Consider the following 20,052-nt stretch of genomic DNA (forward strand, 5'->3'; position numbering starts at 1 on the left):
GTGATTGACCGTACAGACTAGTTTTGCTCAAGTATTGCGTCACTCGCGTGCCAACAACAATGGAAGACACATCGAAAGTAAGCAAAAATGCGGAACGTGAGTTTATCTGTTTATTAAAAGAGTTATACCGGGATCACCCTGAGTTATGGAAAGTTAAAAGTAGAGACTATTATAATCGCAATAACAAAAGCGTGGTGTTTGACAGGATATTGCGGGAGGTAAAGACATTGAAACCAAATTATACAGATTCCGAACTAAAAAAGAAAATTAGTGTTCTTGGAACAAATTTCAGCCGCGGGTACAAGGCGATCGAGCAGAAAAAGAAGTTGTAAACCAACGACGTTTTCTATTTTCTTTTTGTTTTCGCTTGAGCACAACCAAAGTACATGCAAGAAAGCCAAACCAGCATTCGACTGCATTTCACACACGGTAGACACTTCACTACCCGATTCTGAACTGAAACTATAAATCTGGCAGTGAGTTAAAATTAAACTTGAAATTAGCTTTGGTCGAGATTGAAGGGTTGATGGAAGGTTGATTGAAGCACACGTCAATCTATTGACAAAAGCTTTTGATCAAAATGATTGACCGTCTCGGGCCTCCTTAAGGTTAGGGATTTGATATCTTAGCATTTTGATTAATAAAATAGGTCAAATGATTGATGAAAAAAAAAATGTAGTTAAAGGCCTTAAGACAGCATGGAACAAAACAGTCTAAAAAAAACTCTGAAAACAAACATGGCAGATATTAATCACTGCATACAAATAAAGTAACAAAACATGTTCAACAATCAAATCTTTATCAACTCCTGGGTGGAATTAGATGTCCCATTATGGGAAATGGCAGGAATCAAATTAATAGGATTTCTATCATATTGTGTCGCAATACTGTCTTGACTTGTTGCACTATTTAGCACGTGCGGTGCTTCGTTGAATTCTTCTAATTCTTCATCGTAGAACTTTTCATGAGAAAGTAAAAAATATTGTTCGGATCTTGTTGGCCATAACAGTTGCACTAAGGCAGCATTTGCCAAAAAATTCGCAGAATAAGTAATTCCTAAAAAAAAATCGTTGATGAACAATTTAACCTGAAAAACACATTTTGTATGTCATGTGGCTGTCGGAAGACAGTGGCGGTTCAAGGACTGGGCAGGGGAGTACCCTCCCCCCCTATTTTGTTGACATATGACAATAATTTATTTCATTATAACCCTTACTAGACCCTGAGGTGAACCTCCCCCCCCCGCCAGATTATGAGGCCTAAAACTGCTACTGTCAGAAAAGCGGTGGCCAAAATAATATACTAGGCCATTCCCTTGAAAGTACAGCAAAAATGTAATAATCTGTGAACTTTGGCCAAACAATTTTCAGTATTGAGGTCAACTATTGCTTAAAAGTCTAAAGGCAGAGGAAGGCCTAAAATTAAGTTAGTATCGATTATATAGTGCGTACTTTTATTAAAAATAACCACAAAAAAGATTTGTCAAATAAGAACCGCATCCTGATTTTTTTTTTTGGGGGGGGGGAGGGGGGAACTGTCTATACAGAACTTTCGAAATATAAAGAATCACTGCCATTACCTGTCGCAATTGCGCTCTCGTCAAAAAAGAAAAAAAAGGTTATCGGAAGCTTAATACGTTTGAAGAAGCAATCTTATTACTTTGATTTTTAAGATACAGAGAGTGCATAAGAAACAGAGTTCCATGGGAAATAAAACCAGATCTGCAACCCGAGTCCCACAGAGGATAGGTATCCCCCTTCAAGGTTGTAACAATTTTATGATTATTATTCGCAAAAAATCAGAAATGGAGGATAAACATACACAGAATTCGCATTTCCAACGAAATTTGAAGAAACATACACTAAATATGACAAATAACAAAATTTTCCGCATAAAACACAATCAAATGCCATGCTCCCTTATTCCCCCAAAAAATCTACTGTCTTTCTAAATATTTTTTGTTTCTATTTTTGGAAGAAACTAAAAACTCATCTACGAGCACGAAGCACTTTTGATCATGCAACTTCGAAAATTAATACCCGATTCCAAATTACATAAGAGTCTACTTGCCAGAGGCGTCATTTGGAGAGAGCCTAGATTTTGAAAAACACTTTTTGTACTTTCATTAATAAGTCGAAAAAAATGAAATGCCCCTCCCCTCCCCTTCCCAAATTTTGATGTTTTTTTTGTAACTTCATTAAAAAGAAATCCTTGCTTCATTAAAAAGAAATCCTTGCTTCATTAAAATGAAATCCTTAATTAAAAAGAAATCCTGACTTCATTAAAAAGAAACCATCTTTGAGGCCCTTTTGACCATGCAACTTGCTATACAACCCACTTGGAACATTTGGGCATGAAAAGGTGACTTCAGGATATTTCATATCCCACGGAGAGGGCCCTCTGACTGGTAACACTATTAGTATTGGTGGTTGTTTTCAGTGAAGACGTAAAATTTAGAATTTCAAGGATTCTTTTTCACAGTTGGAATTTTTTTTTTTACAAGAACGGAAGATATGTTTCAGATTAGGACACTAGAAGCCGAGATAATGACAGTGGTCAGGCAAGGCATTGTAAGGTGGACACTTCAAAACTCTGAGGAAGATTGGCTAGATTTTGTCCAGATGAATGTTCTACGGAATATTTTAAGTACCCTTTTAAACGACCTTATAGTTTTGCGAAAATATGGTTTAATCCCATTATGTTGGGGCATAAAATAACATCCCAAGCTTTCGGGTATTTTATACCACTATCTTGGGGTCAAAGAATAACCTGTGCGAAAATGGGGTCTAACTTCAATGTCTTGGGGCGTAAATAAATGAAGGTTTATATGGTTAAGCCGTGTTTTATAAATCTAAAGGGATGATACGCCGCCAAGAAGTGTGTTTATTGGCAATCCAGCGGGGGCCACCTTAAACGGGGTGATGAAGTAGTAGAAACTGGGTAGAACAGAGTGAAGCTTTTAAAAAGTGGAGTAGGAGGACAACTCAAGCTCCTATGTTCGTATGAAGTTGAACAATTTGTCAGTAGTAGTAGTGTAAATTAAAATGAAAAAGGTGTTACCATTCTGAACAAATTGGTGTCAGCAATTGAAATTCAAATTCTAACATTTTTATCTGACAATATTTGAGACTGTGAATAAATATCTATAAATATTTTAGTAGTTATCATGTCAGTTTCTTTCAACGGAAAAAAAAACACCTAAAAATATGTACAGGCAATCGACACTAGGCGGAATGGATGAAAATAATTTCAGTGATGAATGGCTAAATAGCAATACGTTAACAATAACAATATATATGCCATAAACTATGAGAAGGGGGGAATGTGTCAGAAGATATTTCACAGGGGAAGAAGTAAAAAACAGAAAAAATCCGTATTATCAGTCCATTGTTTTTTCAAATTTCGGGGAAGAGGAGTTTCTCTTGACCCATCTCTAGTAAGTAGCCCCCCTCTCTGTCTGTAGGCATGCTTTTGCCCTATACCTATTTATTGTCCTGGCTATTTTGAAGAAGTTTCCTTACCAATCAATAGCTTTTGTCTGAACAACGGCGAGACTTGAAAAGAGATCAACGCAACAATTGGCAAATATATAAACCAAACAAGTGACGATGCACCAAAATGAAGGAAAAAATCCAATTTTCGTCTGTTTTTCTCCTGAATCATCGTTTGACGAAGACAAAGAAGAAACCAAATCATGATGGCGACTCGCAAGACTAGAATAAGCCAACCGGGTAATGTTTGATAGGGGTTTATATCTTCAATTACAGCTACTTCAATCTAAAAGGAAAAAAAAGAACTGTAGTTTTATTTTCCTTCCCTTTTTCTTCACAAGCTGTCATATCTGCAACAAAATATTTCACATACTGCAATAAATTTAGAGGCAGTTTTAAGGGGGGCAGAGGGGGTACTCGCCCTGGATGCAGAAAATTTAGGGGCACAAAATTTCAAACAAATAATGTAATGGTTATAATCTTCGTAATTTTTGAAATTTTATTTTTATTAAAATGAAGTAGAGGGCGCAGTTGGCAGTAAGTATAAGCAAATTGAATCCGAAATTTTCATTTTCCCCATATCTTCGTCACCATTCCTAGAAAATAAAATTATGTAGACCGAATTTAATTAATTTTATTGTTTTTTGTGATAGTTTGTATTCAAATTTGTTTAGTAAATGAAAATTTTGTTAATAAGTGTTTTTTTTTTAATTTAGCCTGACAATTTTTGGGAGGCAGGGGGGAAGGCTAATCAAGATTTTGTCCCGGATGCAAGAGAGGCCAGAACCACCATTGAATAAATTAATCTGAAAGAAAAAAGAGCTTCTTTTTAACCAATTTTTGGGAAAAGAAAACAGTCCAGCTGTCAGGCAGAAATGCAGAAACTTATGGAGCATTGGGGGAAGATTCATCAAAAACAACCTAAAACCAGACAAATCATATGCAAATTAAAGGTAACCTATTTTTTTAGAGAAAAAATGAGAATCACAAATCAGGAGGGGGAAGGTTCATATTATATGTCTATGAGATGATCATTAGTAATAAACAAAATAAAATTGTAAATTCAACCCACGCACAAATTATTCCAGAAAAAAGTGCAAATGGATTTTCCATTAGCAAACAAAATAAAATTGTAAATTCAACCCACGCACAAATTATTCCAGAAAAAAGTGCAAATGGATTTTCCATTAGCAAAAGAACTATCAAGACTATAAAGAAATTGTTAAAATAACATGAAAGAAGGCACTCCGTAAATCATTGGGAAAAAATCTAGAGATATCTAGAGTTTCACTAGAGAAAATCTAGAGTTTGAAGTTACTTTTTAATCTTGAAACTTCTTCCTAAATAGAAAAATCACATTAAAATTGGAAAAAAAAATAATTAAAGAGCGTTTCTCTAAGGCTAAGGAGAGCAGTGTTCTCGAAATTAAAAGGGAGCAGTCGTCTGCGTAGTTCGTCATAAAAGGCGCTTTAAATACATATCAGCACTTTTTTATTTAGGAGGACACGTTATACCACACGTGACATACGTCATATCTTGTCCCCCATAATACGTTCAAAAACCAGATTTTAAACGTCAAACCCATCGCAATAGATGGGAAAAGGAAAATTTTGTTACTTTCAAAAAAGTTAAGATTTTGTAGGCAGAGAGGCTTGACCATTCCTTAAAGCTATGAAACGGTCACTAATAATCTTCCTATCAAAATTATACAATTAATTTCAAGGCCATATCTAGGGGGGTTTGGGGGTTTGACCCCCCCCCCCCCCCGAAATGTTTGTCTGACTCGTAAAAACGTAACAAAATGGACATAAACAAATTTTGTATACGTTTTTTGAGTTTTTTTGTGTAAACCCCCCCCCCCCCACAAATTTTTTTTTCAGTAAAACCCCCTCCAAAAAAATCCTGGGTAGGCCTACGGCCTTGATTAATTTACAGGTTTTTAAAAGGATTTTTTTGCGTAGGTTTTTATTGATGTTTTTGAAGCGATATCACGCATGACTTATGAACTTAAATGCGCGTGGTCTACGTTAGACCATCCGTAAAAGTCACACTACAGTTGAAATATATTTTTCCAAAAAGAAGAACAAATCACTATAAGAAACAATATCGGTTGGGAGAGATAAATAAGTAGGGATGGCAATCCTGGGCATAATTAGATCATAGTAAAAACTCCACGTTAACAAAAAACAATGATGCCTAACAAGCACGTAGATGGTTAAAAAACAGACAAAAATAAAAGCAAAAAAACAAACACTACTTCAGAAATTAATTCATTACGCTATAAGTTAAAAGAATCACAAAGAGTTACACCGTGCCAACGGTTTTAACAGTATAACACATTTTTAAAATTTTCGATTTGTTTATGTTTTTTTCTTTTTCTTGTTGCAACAAACTCTACCAGTCGTTTTCGTTATTGGTAGGAAATGGATATTGATCTAAGACAGGCCAGCCAAAAAAATTCAGGTACAGTAATTCGCAAGTTTATTCTAAAGGATACTAAGAAGTTAACTTTCAAAAACTTATAAGTTCAGATGTCTTTATTAAGGCCCAAAATCACGTCTGCTTACAGATTAGGACTGTTTGTCCCTGACCAGAATAAATAGACATGTAAATAGTTTCTATATTTGGGACGCATGAGGATTTTTAATTTCAGAAGTTCAAGAACTTGAAAAAAAAAAAAAAATCCGTTTAGAATTTAAAAAAATTCTATACGGATTTTATTTTGCTACAAAACCTACCATTGTTGTGTGTAAAATTCATGGTCTTTTTCTTGCTAGACTGATAGCTCTATTCTAGCTCCAGCGCTGGGGAAAACATTCTCTGTGTTTTAAATTTATTCCAGTGCATCACCGGAATTTCAAAATTTACAATGAATTAGGAAAACTTCTAGATAAAAAAATTAAAAATTTTTTAGTTTTTAATTTTGACTTTTTCTAAAAAAAAAGAAGCCAGTTTTCAATGCAAATTACCAAACCCTGCAAAATATGTTGTTCATTAAACTTTTTCTTCAAAATACCAAAAAGTACCCCCTCTCCGACCAATTTTTGTTTCTTTACGTCAAGTAAAAACAATGAAGACAAACGAGTAACTTACTCTATCCCAAAAATAAAGTAGAATATGCACAATTCCGTAAATAGTCCACACGCTAAATAACATGCATTTGTTGGTTACTTCAGTCTTAGTTATCGCCCAGCCTTTTGCTAGTAAAAGTAGGACCAACATGAATAGAGCCTAGAAATAAGAAATGAATAAGATGGTTTGATTGTTCTTTCTCAAGTTGACATAGCGGCGTAGAAGGGAAGGAGAGAGGGTGGTTTAAGAGTAAAGACGCCCATGGAAACCAAAAAAACAGTGGAATATAACAGAGAGGTAGGTGATACTTAACTGTATTTCTTCACCCTCTAACTTTATTCTTTATATATAAAAACTACTATTGCTAGAACTACTACTGGCAACTCATCCTAGCAAAAAGCCACATGAGGGCAGTAAAGCAGCATATGCTCCTTCCCAGCCTCACCTTATTCAGAGCTCTACACTCTATTCCCTCCTATGTGGTTTACACCTCCTTTAAATATTTTCTCAGAGCCTTTTACTACCTCATTTGAGGACATCATGCTTTTCTTTTCACCCAGGCTAGGTTGCATTAAAAAAGTAAAATTTTACTCAGTATATTACACCGTATTATTCCTTAAAACAGACATACTCCATAAAACGCAAACCATCATGAAACTTATTTCATCATAGCCCTAGGCAGTAGAATCGAACCGTATTTTTGTCAAGCCTATTGCTCGATATGCAGTTGCTCCAACGCGTTTCTCAAGACTATCCTTCGATAATTCCTCTGGAAAACGAAGCAGATCACCATATCCAATAGTAACAAAATACTCCCCTTAATTTGAAAGTTCATTGTCCTAATTCTTGGTATTTTCGCTTGATCCAGCAAGACTGATCAGTCATTTGACGCCTGTTCCTGGGTTATGACGGGTTGGCGCATGTGCTGAAATGTTTCATTTTACCAGTTAATATGCACGTACCAAAGACCCAAGTTTAGAAATTGTATAGACTAATTTTAAGATAAGGAAGGATAAAGATCCTCCAGAGCCACTGATGGCGCGTAGGGCTTCGAAACAACGTTTCAGTTGCTGAGTATTTTTTACAGGTAGCAACACTGTCACCCAACCTTGCGGCACCTGGAATCGAGTCCTGGGCTCTATATTGCCAAGCAAAGTATCAACCCCCTATGCTATCCCCCCCCCCGGGTAAGATGTATTACACTGAGAAATTAAATTTAGTTGTAAGATGTAAGCCAATCATGTAGGATTAAAATACAATCATTGATGTAAACTCCATTTCCGACTCGAATGGTTATCTTGAAATTTGAGTCTGTTACCATAGGGGGTCCCAGACTGCGAAAGAATGGTTGGTTACCATTCGATCCATTTTCTTATTGAAAAAGGGCCCTATTTTTCACCATTTGAACTCGAATAAGCGCTGTCCCAGCCTTCTGAGAGCCTCTCTCGTGCAAAGCGTGTGATGAGACCAAAAAAGGGGGGAAGGGCCACAGTACAACGAATTAGAAAGTGTAAGAGAAAATAAGACAAATCGTTATTTTAGAAACCTCTCTATTATTTCAGAGACCACTTAACCATTTCTAGCAAAACAATCAGATTCGCCAATCTTAAAAAAGCCTGTCTACAAAAAAGTTTACAAACATGAAATTACACATTACACAATAACCACAGGGAGATAAAAATGTGGTCATTACATCACAATGATACGAAGAATTTGACTAAGACGAATGTACTATGTAAATATATGAAGGCCTATTTTAATCTTTACGTGATTATCCACAAATTAGACTGACAACAAGATTTATCTTAACTTGGCAACAATTCAATTTGTGTTTTTCTTACAAAGTAGCTGTTAGCGTCATTAAATTTTTTAAAGCAGTTTTTGGATGTAATGTTAGTTACGCCTGATACATTGCGATAATCAAGATACGAAATCATTCAAAAACAAACAACGTCAACTGAGCATGAAATAAAATGGGTCTTTTTTCCCCAGGTACTTAATGATGTAAGTTCCAAGCTGTTCGAAAAAATATTCCGACTATTTTTGAGAAAAGTAAATAAAACTGGAAAATGACAGAAGGAACGGATGTTTAGAGGCTTTTGAAACAGCCTCTAAACATCCGTTCCTTTATTAAAAAAAAAAATTCCTGAATTCACTTGAGATTTCTAGGAACGTAGCTACATTAAGAAAGACGATTCTTAATAAAAAGTAGGCTACAGGCTGGTCTGGTTGTTTTATTTCCTTTTTTGCTATATATATGTGGTCACCCAGTATCAAATGCTTTTATGTCTTTCTTTGGGCAGCCACTTGGATTAATGTTGTGTGTTATATCATTTTGTAATTAAATGAATTGAACTAAAAAAAATTGAACTGAAATTGAACTATCATTCTCTAAAGTTTCAAAGTCAGAGGAACATACTACAATTGGAATGGTAGTAATTATTAATATCGGAAAGAGCATTGGATCGCATGTTTCATTTTTGATTATCTGATTTCTGCAGGTGATCTTAGCGCAAGATTTGCCCTTCAATCCTCGCTTTGATCCTCCCGTTTCCTTTCATGACTTTTTAAGGATTTTTTAAATTGTGCGGCATAGTTGTTGAAAAAATAAGAGATGGCTACATCACTAACAAAAGAGCATTTTGACCGGAGAATGGATGAGTTAACTGCTACGATTTCGATGCTACAACAAGAAAATAAGGTGTTGAAGACTGAAAATAAGCTGTTAAAATTGGAACTGATTAAAGTGAAAACGTCTGCACTTCGAGTGGATTTACATACACGGAGAAACAATATTCTGCTCCACGGGATCGATACGCCAAATGAATCTGAAAATCTTCGTGATACAGTAAAAAATTTCTTCGGAAAAAACTCGGGATTTCAGATCCTGATCAAATAGGTATCAGTGTTGCGTATAGGGTCAAAAAATCCACCGCGTCTGATGATGGTGTTGGTCCTAGTCTGCGGAGCGGTAGGAAAAAAAACAGTTGAGCCTATTTTCGTGCAGCTCAAGAATTATGAGTAGACTAAGAAGTACCATTTCTATGGGGCCCCCGTACAAACAGGTTTTTCTGTTAATTTTACTTCTACTGGTCATTACACTGTTTGCCAGGGAATGACGCAATTTCAAAAGTTCAGTCTACGGGTCATTACACCTTTGCCAAGAGGATTTACGCAATTTCAAAGTTCAATGTCTTTTTTTTTAGTGGTAAACCAAAACCAGTGTCTCTTTTTAGTTGCCAATTATTTTTTGTATATATTCAGGTTTCATACTAGATTCTCCACCAGTTTTTTGAATAGTTTATATTCGAGATAACACTACAAGCATTTTTTTTAAAAAACATTTACATAGAAAAATGGATAATTCTAAGCAATTTCTGGTGAGTAAAAGATATTCTCTTTATTATTTTAAAAAGAAATTGTCTTGTCATTAAGTTAAGGAAGAAATTCTTTCCTTACACTAGAACTAAGGGTACTTATGCACTTAGAAGCCTGTTGTTTTTAGGAGCTGAAAAACCTCTAGTTCTCTTATAGGTCGAAATTTACGGTGTGATTTTTATCAAGATCAATGGGTCTTTTTTAGAGATGTTTTTTGAAAAAAGTGCTTAGCTTTCGATCGGTAATTTGGGTTTAGAATAAAATGTTGATTTTTTTAATGTATTAATTCTTACAAAAGCTTCCTTTTTATCAAGATCAGTGACCCTTTTTTAGGGATGTTTTTGAAAATACTTCCAGGCCAGTCTGCAAAAAAAAAAAAAAAATTGTCTTGTCATTAAGTTAAGGAAGAAATTATTTAATTCCACTGTGTGGTTACCTGTTTTAAAAATTTATTAATTGTTACAAAAGATTCCTTTTTATCAAGATCAGCGGCCTTTTTTTTAGGAATGTTTTTGAAAATACTTCCAGGCCAGTCTACATTTACGGTGTGATTTTTATCAAGATTAGTGGCCTTTTTATGGCTGTTTTTGAAAAAGTGCTTAGCTTTCGATCGGTAATTCGGGATTAGAATAAAATGTTGATTCTTTTAATGCATTAATTGTTACAAAAGCTTCATTTTTATTACAGTGTGATTTTTTTTTTTATCAAGATCGGTGGTTTTTTTTTAGGGATGTTTTTTGAAAATATTTCCTGGCCCGTCTGCGTTGAAGAATATATTCCTTAAATTTAATGCATTCAAACCCTCACCCCTCCCCCCATTTCCACAAAAAAAAAATTTTTTAATTTATAACCCACATTAAAAAAAGACAATGTTAGCTTAGCTATCCTTTTTATTTTACGGACCTTATTATCTCATAGGGGGGGATTGACTGAGCCATGTTAATTAACTTTTCCACTTCTTAGTTATGTCTATTTATGTCTACATTTGATTGAAATCTGATAGTTTAAAACAGAAAAAAAGGCTGTTATACCAAAGAGTTTAATAATTTCTGACTAAATTGACTTTGAGTTTCACAAAATGTTCATAACCGCATGATTAGTAACAATTTTACGCTTGAGTATACAAAGAGGGAGGCTCGCTGAAGGAAGTGTCAGTGACCTGATAATCTTGAATAAGAAAAAACAAATCTGTTCTTCATCTTATGAAATACGGAAGTACTTGACTGTCACATGCAATTCTTCTCCATATTGTATAATAAGGAACGAAAATACTTCTTTTTAAGTTTGAATTTACAAATACAGTCACGGAAGCAAGGACGTAGGGGGAGGCCAGTTTATAAAAGGCCCTCCTTCCCACTATCAAAACCCCTGATTTTGAAAATCAAGATGTTTTTTACACTACTTTAAATGTCTAACATAAACTGAATTATTTTCCAAACCCAAAATGCATTTTTGCTACATGCTAAATTTTTGTCTTTTTTTAAAGGAAGAAGAGACGCGCAATAATCCCCCTTCTGAGAAGAAAGCAAGATATGGCGAACCTTCATTAATACATAGCGAAAGGGCGTCTGTTGTCAAATTTGCTGGAAACGTTAAACGTAATCTGGACAATCCATCGAGCACCCAACTTATAGTGACAGAGCCCTCTGACCCCCGCGTTAGCTCCATGGCAACTGGAAGGAAGTCGAAAAGGGAATGGGGTACTTCATACAATGTCACAGCTCAGCCTACTGAAGATTGTGAGCTTGACTCCCTTCAAGTTTTGCAAAGGAGTTCAGATATAGAAGCCCAGTCAGAATTTGTAAGTATATACATAATTTTTTCTATCCCTATTTTCAAAAATAAGACAAAATTTTCTCAGGCGCATAGCTTTTTATTATTAAAAACTTAAAATTTGTTTCTAAGCTATTTCATTTTCTTTCATTAACCAAATTAGCAATATATATATATAAAGGAGTGCTTATCATCAATTTATATAAAAAAAAAAAAAAAATTAAATTGTAACTTATAACCAATATAAATTCTAATGCAATATTTCCTTTTAAACAAAAACAAAAACGATTTGGTATTTCACGCTTGGCAAGTCACCCTTAAACTGATATTATTGCGCTAAAATCATTTGCGCCTTATCAGATCGTCCCATCGCTTTTTAATCTGCTTTGAATTGTAAATGGGTTTCCTGTGACAGGAAGGTTTTTAGTAATCACCAATTATGGGTTTCACATACGAAGAAAATATTATTTTGAACCAACTTAGACAATTATTCTCGTTTTGAAAGGTTCAAGAAAAAGAATTTGAGACTGTTCTTTTTGAACAGTGTTGTGGAGTCCGATATCCCCTCAACTCGGAAAGGGTATCGATCCTCCTACCTCGAAGGAAGCTCCCGGTTCCCAAGGGTTCTCCCCGGGAGGGGTTTGGGGTTTGGGGGAGGGGGGCTCTAAAAATATATATATTTTTTAACATGTTCAGTTGACATTATGAAAGACATAAGGCAATGTAACTTTTTTTTTTCTTCTTCTTACCAACTCAAGCAATTATTTTCGTTTTTGAAAGGTTCAAGAAAAGAATTTGAGACTCGTCTATTTGAACAGTGTTGTGAAGTCCGATACCCCCAACTCGGAAAGGGTATCGATCCTCCTACCTCGAAGGAAGCTCCCGGTTCCCAAGGGTTCTCCCCAGAAGGGGATTGGGGTTTGGGGGAGGGGGGCTCTAAAAAAATATATATTTTTTAACATGTTCAGTTGACATTATGAAAGACATAAGGCAATGTAACTTTTTTTTCTTCTTCTTTTAATTGTTCAGGGGATGATGATGATGGGGCAATGACTATGAGAAATTGACAAAGTTTATTAACTATAAAAAAAAAATGGTTTTTTTACATAAAAAATAAAACTTTTTTTTTCTACAGATTAAAAATATTTCACCACCAGTGGTACCATTGAATGATGAAGCAGGAATATTTACAGTACTAATTCGGTCACCACCAGCAGAGTTCAGGGATGAACCTACACCTGTTCTAGATAATTTGGAGTGGCATGAGAGATTCCTTAACTATGTTTTTTGGGAAATGATCAGCATGGAGGACTTAACTTGCGATATTGACTTGCTTGAGGACCCAGAGTGGGCAAATAGTTTTATGCGTGAATATTTAGATGATGCTACATGTAAATCTGACATGGGTCCTCATAGTAAAATTCAATCACATGACACTACAGTCTGTATCGACCAATTTCCCCCAAACACCTTAGACCATGTACTATTGGCTATCATGTCACATACCTCCACGGTTATTGACCAGACTGGGAGTGGAGATAATGAAAATTCACTTTCACCCTCCTCCACCGTTCACTTAATAGTAGTAGTAGTATTAGTAGTACAACATTAGCTCATTTTTTCGGGGACATTTTTAATGAGAACTTTACAATTAGTGAATTGAGTCCTGAACAAACAGGGTCAGGACATGAAAATAGTGTTACGTCCCCGGAATTGCCTGATTTTTATCTGTTAGAATCTGCTCTAGGTCATTTGCAAACATACAGGGTAGATTTTAGCCTTCCCGAGGAAAACGCGAGCATTATTTTAACTGACCCCGTGAAAGTTCTCCATAGCTATATCGACAGAATTCGAGCGTAAATTGAGATTCAGATCCAGAAATGGGGAGGCCGAGGGGGACTTAAAGCATCGGTGAACAAAAAAGTTTACCTACAAAAGTGAACATCTGGGGACATTTTTTATTTTCATTTTTCGATAGGCAACCAGACTTTTTACCCAGGTCTAAATGATTTTGAAGACAGTTTTTTTTATCGGGCGCATAAAGTGATTTCTACTTTAGACTCGTTTAGTGAGAAAGGGAGTGGGTTCAAAAGTTAATAACTTGAATGAATTGATCTGAATCTTAGCAGTATTAAAAAAAAACTTTTTTTTTAGTGTAGGGCGGGGCAACGAAATAAAATGTCATCCGAATTTATTGACTACCAAAGGAGTTCAAAGTTTTTATTTTGACAAAGGGCTTCAATGCTTTAAGTTCGCATTTTTAGCAGCGGCCCATAAGAAATTAAAAAATTAATCATCAATAAAAAATCTTTAGTAACTTGCACGCAACGGTGGGAAAAATGTCCCTAAAGTAAATTTTGATTGTTAAGAGAGAAAGTATCCGGTGTCCTTTAACGAAATAAGCATAGTCGAGAACTTAAATAAAAATCTCGGGGTGGGGGGGTTGTGTCGCCACGATGACTTAGAAGGGGTCGCTGGGGGGAAAAAAACAATTTAACATGTGTTTTTGTATTCAGCTAGAACACCGAGAGTAGAAAATGGAAAAAATTTGGTCTTAATTATTTACGAACCCCCGACAGAGGTAAATTCTTATGGCAATTTTTTCCCCGTTGTGGCAATCCGTCGGCTCTTCTGTCAAGGTATTCAGAAAGGAGAATGTTTTTATTGCCCCATGTGCCTCTCCTCATTTAGATCTGAGCGAACTTTTTCAGATCACATGGGGCATTGCAAAATTCACGGAAATCAGAGAATAGAAATGCCGGTAGAGGGCAAAGACACAAAACGTCGTTGGTTTACAACTTCTTTTTCTGCTCGATCGCCTTGTACCCGCGGCTGAAATTTGTTCCAAGAACACTAATTTTCTTTTTTAGTTCGGAATCTGTATAATTTGGTTTCAATGTCTTTACCTCCCGCAATATCCTGTCAAACACCACGCTTTTGTTATTGCGATTATAACAGTCTCTACTTTTAACTTTCCATAACTCAGGGTGATCCCGGTATAACTCTATTAATAAACAGATAAACTCACGTTCCGCATTTTTGCTAACTTCCGATGTGTCTTCCATTGTTTTTGGCGCGTGACTGACGCAATACTTTAACAAAACTAGTCTGTACGGTCAATCACCCTCGTCAACTGCTTGAGTCATTCAAAATTTCTATTAATCACCGTCAACGTTTGACTCGAGCGTCAAATAGGCTCCTAGACGGTGAACCATGCTTGAATCAATCGATTGACGGATGCTTTTGATCAAAATGATTGACCGTCTCGGGCCTCCTTTGAGACGTTTGTCTATTTCTCAACTAGGTTTCTCAAGGCATGAATGTAAAAACACTAAAGATCATCTTAAATGCCAACTAGGGTAAACAAACAATCTCCAAACACTAAATGAATGTAAAAACACTAAAAATCCTGTCTAATGCCAACTAGGATAAACAAACCTATATCCAAACATTTAAGATTCTCTTTAATGCGAACTAGGGGAAAGAAACCAATCTCCAAGCACCAAATGAATGTAAAAACACTAAAGATCTTCTTCAATGCCATCTAGGGTAAACAAACGTATCTCTAAACACCAAATGAATTTAAAAACACTAAAGATCCTCTTTAATGCCAACTATGGTTAACAGACGTATCTCCAAACACTAAAGATCCTCTTTAATCCCAAACCCCAAACCCCTCCCGGGGAGAACCCTTGGGAACTTGGAGCTTCCTTCGAGGTAAGAGGATCGATACCCTTTCCGAGTTGGGGATATCGGACTCCACAACACTGTTCAAAAAGAACAGTCTCAAATTCTTTTTCTTGAACCTTTCAAAACGAAAATAATTGCCTAACTTGGTTCAAAAAAATATTTTCTTCGCATGTGAAACCCATAATTGGAGATTACTAAAAACCTTCTTCCTGTCACAGGAAACTCACTTACAATTCAAAGCAGATTAAAAAGCGATGGGACGATCTGATAAGGCGCAAATGGTTTTAGCGCAATAATATCAGTTTAAAGAGTGCTTGCCAAGCTTGAAATAGCAAATTGTTTTTGTTTTTGTTTAAAATTTATTTTTGCATTAGTAAGTTTATTTTGTTTTATTTGAAAGTTAAGTTTTTTTTTTTTTATAGAATATTTATATAATCCGTCATTTATATATATATTGCTAATTTTGTGACTTAAAGAAAATGAAAACTAGTATAAACAAATTTTATTTTTTTTTTAACTAATAAAAAACTATTCGCCTGAGAAAATTTTGTCTTATTTTTGAAAATAGGGATAGAAAAAATTATGTATATACTTACGAATTCTGACTGGGCTTCTATATCTGAACTCCTTTGCAAAACTTGAAGGGGGTCAAGCCCACAACCCTCAGTAGGATGAGCTGTGACATGGTATAAAGTACTCCATTCTCTTTTAAACTTTCTTCTAGGTGGCATGGATATACCTTAGGGGTCAGATGGTGCTGTCGCTCTAAGCTTGGGGGTCGATGCCGGGTCCATATCGCATGTAATTTTTCCAGCGAATTTGATAACAGACGCCCTTGTGCCCTGTATTAATGAAGGTTCGCCATATCTTGCTTTCTTTTCAGAAGGGGGATTATTGCACGTCTCTTCTTCCTTTAAAAAAAAAGACAAAAATTTAGCATGTAGCAAAAATGAATTTTAGGTTTGGAAAATAATTCAGTTTGTTAGACATCTAAAGTAGCGTAAAAAACATCTTGATTTCAAAATCAGGGGTTTTGATAGTGGGATGGAGGGCCTTTTATAAACTGCCCCCCCCCTACGGGCATGTGTCCGTTACTGTATTTGTAATTTCAAACTTAAAAAGCAGTATTTGCGTTCCTTATTATACAATATGGAGAAGAATTGCATGTGACAGTCAAGTACTTCCATATTTCATAAGATGAAGAACAGATTTGTTTTTTCTTAGTCAAGATTATCTGGTCACTGACACTTCCTTCAGCGAGCCTCCCTCTTTGTATACTCAAGCGTAAAATTGTTACTAATTATGCGGTTATTAACATTTTGTGAAGCTCAAAGTCAATTTAGTCAGAAATTATTAAACTCTTTGGTATAACAGCCTTTTTTTTCTCTTTTAAAATATCATATTTCAATCTAATGTATAAATAAATATAAATAAATCCTAATTGGAAAATTTTATAAAAATGGCAAATTCAATCCCCCCCCCCCCTAGTATAAAATTCTTCACTACAAAAAAAATGTTAATAAAAGAAAAAATATTTTATGTTTAATAAGGTTTTTAAGTAAAAAAAATTTATTTTTTTGTAACGGGGGGGGGGGGTGAGGGTTTGACCGCATTAAATTTAATGAAGAGATTCTTAAATGCAGACTGGCCAGGAAGTATTTTCAAAAAAAATCCCTAAAAAAAACCACTGATCTTGATAAAAAAAATCAAACGGTAATAAAAAGGAAGCTTTTGTAACAATTAATACACGCAAATAATCAACATTTTATTCTAATCCCGATTTACCGATCTAAAGTTAAGCACTTTTTCAAAACCAGCCCTAAAAAGGCAACTTACATTTATCAAAATCGAACCTTAAATGCAGACGGGCCTGTAATTAATTTAAAAAAAATACCTAAAAAAAAAGCCACTGATATTTATAAAAAGGAAGCTTTTTTAACAATTAATAAATATTTACAAGATGTAATCACACTGTGTAATTAAAGAATTTATTCCTTAAATTAATGACAAGAAAATTTTTTTTTTTTTTTGCAGACTGGCCTGGAAGTATTTTCAAAAACACCCCTAAAAAAAGGGTCATTGATCTTGATAAAAAGGAAGCTTTTGTAACAATTAATACATTAAAAAAATCAACATTTTATTCTAATCCCAAATTACTGATCGAAAGCTAAGCACTTTTTTTTTCAAAAAACATCTCTAAAAAGGCCATTGATCTTGATAAAAATCACACCGTAAATTTCGACCTATAAGAGAACTAGAGGTTTTTCAGCTCCTAAAAACAACAGGCTTCTAAGTGCATAAGTACCCTTAGTTCCAGTGTAAGGAAAGAATTTCTTCCTTAACTTAATGACAAGACAATTTCTTTTAATATAATAATGAGAATATTTTTACTCATCAGAAATTGCTTAGAATTATCCATTTTTCTATGTAAATGTTTTCTACAAAAAATGCTTGTAGTGTTATCTCGAATAAAACTATTCAAAACTGGTGGAGAATCTAATATGAAACCCGAATATATACAAAAAATAATTGGCAACTAAAAAGAGACACCGGTTTTTGCTTTATCACTAAAAAAAAAAGACATTGAACTTTGAAATTGCGTAAATCCTCTTGGCAAAGGTGTAATAACCAGTAGACTGAACTTTTGAAATTGCGTCATTCCCTGGAAAAGAGTGTAATGACCAGTAAAAGTAAAATTAACAGAAAAACCTGTTTGTACGGGGGCCCCATAGAAATGGTACTTCTTAGTCTACTATTATGATCGCTCATTGATTCTTAAAGAATGTGGTAAACTAAAGAAAACGGGCCACAGCGTGTCAACTGACTTACCTGCTGAATTAGGAAAGCGAAGAAAGGAATTATTGGCTCTCGGTTACAAGCTAAAAAATGCAAAGGGAGCCGAGAAGGTCATTGAGACTCGTGTGGTCCAACGTAATGTGAAACTCGGGCTGGAGACAAAAAAGTCAAAACGCACACAGATGTGGTTTAAATCCGATTATTACTGTTTCGATCCAATAAAACTTTTGGCAAAAAATGATCCAGAGGAGGCTGTTTCCGAACAGTAGTTTTGTCATTTTTTTTTTCTCTGATATTTAATTTTATGTATGTGATATCGTTAAAAGTTTTTTTAATCATTTTTGAAGCCACACAGTAATTCTGTTTTAAGTTGTATGGCAGAGAAGGATGTAAAGCGAAAATTTTGTTTTCTTCTTTTTTTGTTTCATATTTGTTCAATTTTCTTTTCTCTTTTTTCATGTTCCCAAAATTCAAGGTATCTAGTTTATTTTTGTTTTCTTTCAGTGTTCCATAAAGAAGTTCAATTGGGTATGTTCATTGTTTTTTACTCCTTGCTCTTCTTGAATTTTCACGACGGACCGCCGATTGCAGTTGGTAAGTGATGACTTTTTCTTCAGCTTCATCCCCAATAGGTATCAGAGATTTTTATATAGATGGATTAAAGAATTTAGAAGAGTATTATTTAAATCTCAAGCTTATTTTTGATCAAGAAATTGGTCAAGAAAATGATTTCCATTTGTTTGATGATAAAAATGTTCTTAGAAGTAAATATGTAATTTCTAATTTAATTACTGGGAGGTCTTCCGATTCTCCGCCTTTGGTATTTCATTTGAATTGCCAAGGACTGTATTCCTCATTTTCTGATCTAGAGTCGACATGTCGGGAGCTTAGACCAGATTGTATAGGTCTATGTGAAACATTTATTACACAACAAACCGAAAGCCTTTTGGATATTCCAGGTTACACTAGCCATTTTCTCCACAGAAAACAGATGAAAAGGGGTGGTATAGCAATTTATATCCGCGACACACACACTGTTCAAATTAGGCAAGACCTTACACGAAATACTGAAGGAATTTTCGAGTCGTTGTTCTTAGAAGTACGGCTGTCCCCAAATAAAAAATTTATTGTGGGTGAAATTTATAGTTCTCCGTCAGGGTCAACGTCTCAGTTTATGGAACATATGGCTCAAGTTATGGAGCTAGCCCAGTGTAAAAAAATGAGCTTATTCTCATGGGAGATTTCAATATTAAATTCAGTGGTCCGCTACAGGCTAAAGCAGCAGATTTGCTAAGTAATATGGTAGGTTTAGGCCTATACCCTGCCCTCACGGGTCAAACACGGGCTACTGAGATTATATTTTCACTTTTAGACAAAATATTTAGCACCTTGGTCAAAAACTCAGTTACGGTCTTCGTCAGTGACACATCAGACAACATCCCCATTTATGCAACACTCGGCCTTTCAGAATCAGCTAAGATAAGGTCCCGAATCAACCCTATGTTACCGATTATATGTTTAACAGAGGAAAACTTGAAGAATTTAAAACAGGAACTATAGCAATTAAACTGGGATAACGTAATGGAGATTCAAGATGAAAACGAAGCATTTGGGTCATTTCACTCGACGTTCTTGGATGTATACAGTAGATGTTGCGTGAGAAACCCGAGAACTAATAAACGAAAAAAAGACCAGCCAATTAGCCCCTGGATGACGGATGATATTCTGCCCTGTGTGAATAAGAAAAAGCCCATTTTGGGAAAGTATAGACGCTTTCCGAGCTTAGCGCGGCTAGAGGATTAAGAGCAATACAGGAAAGTCCTTCGGACTGTGTTACGAAGAGCAAAGCGTG

At 35.2% G+C, this 20,052-nt stretch overlaps 1 protein-coding gene across 1 annotated transcript in view; it reads right to left on the bottom strand.

Annotated features, from left to right (window-relative positions):
• Positions 1–724: 724 nt before the first annotated feature.
• Positions 725–20,052, bottom strand: part of LOC148954194 (integral membrane protein GPR180) — a 46,064-nt gene continuing 26,736 nt past the window's right edge. Inside the window, exons 4-6 of the mRNA XM_089086969.1 lie at positions 6,585–6,722; positions 3,522–3,777; positions 725–1,056 (exon numbers count right to left, since the gene is read on the bottom strand). Coding sequence (XP_088943095.1) covers positions 791–1,056; positions 3,522–3,777; positions 6,585–6,722 — 660 coding nt within the window. The 3' untranslated portion in view covers positions 725–790. The remainder of the gene's footprint in view (positions 1,057–3,521; positions 3,778–6,584; positions 6,723–20,052) is intronic.

This window comes from Artemia sp. Qi Xiang Cuo, chromosome 3 (genome assembly GCF_049724085.1).
Source record: "Artemia sp. Qi Xiang Cuo chromosome 3, ASM4972408v1, whole genome shotgun sequence".
NCBI lineage: Eukaryota > Metazoa > Arthropoda > Branchiopoda > Anostraca > Artemiidae > Artemia > Artemia sp. Qi Xiang Cuo.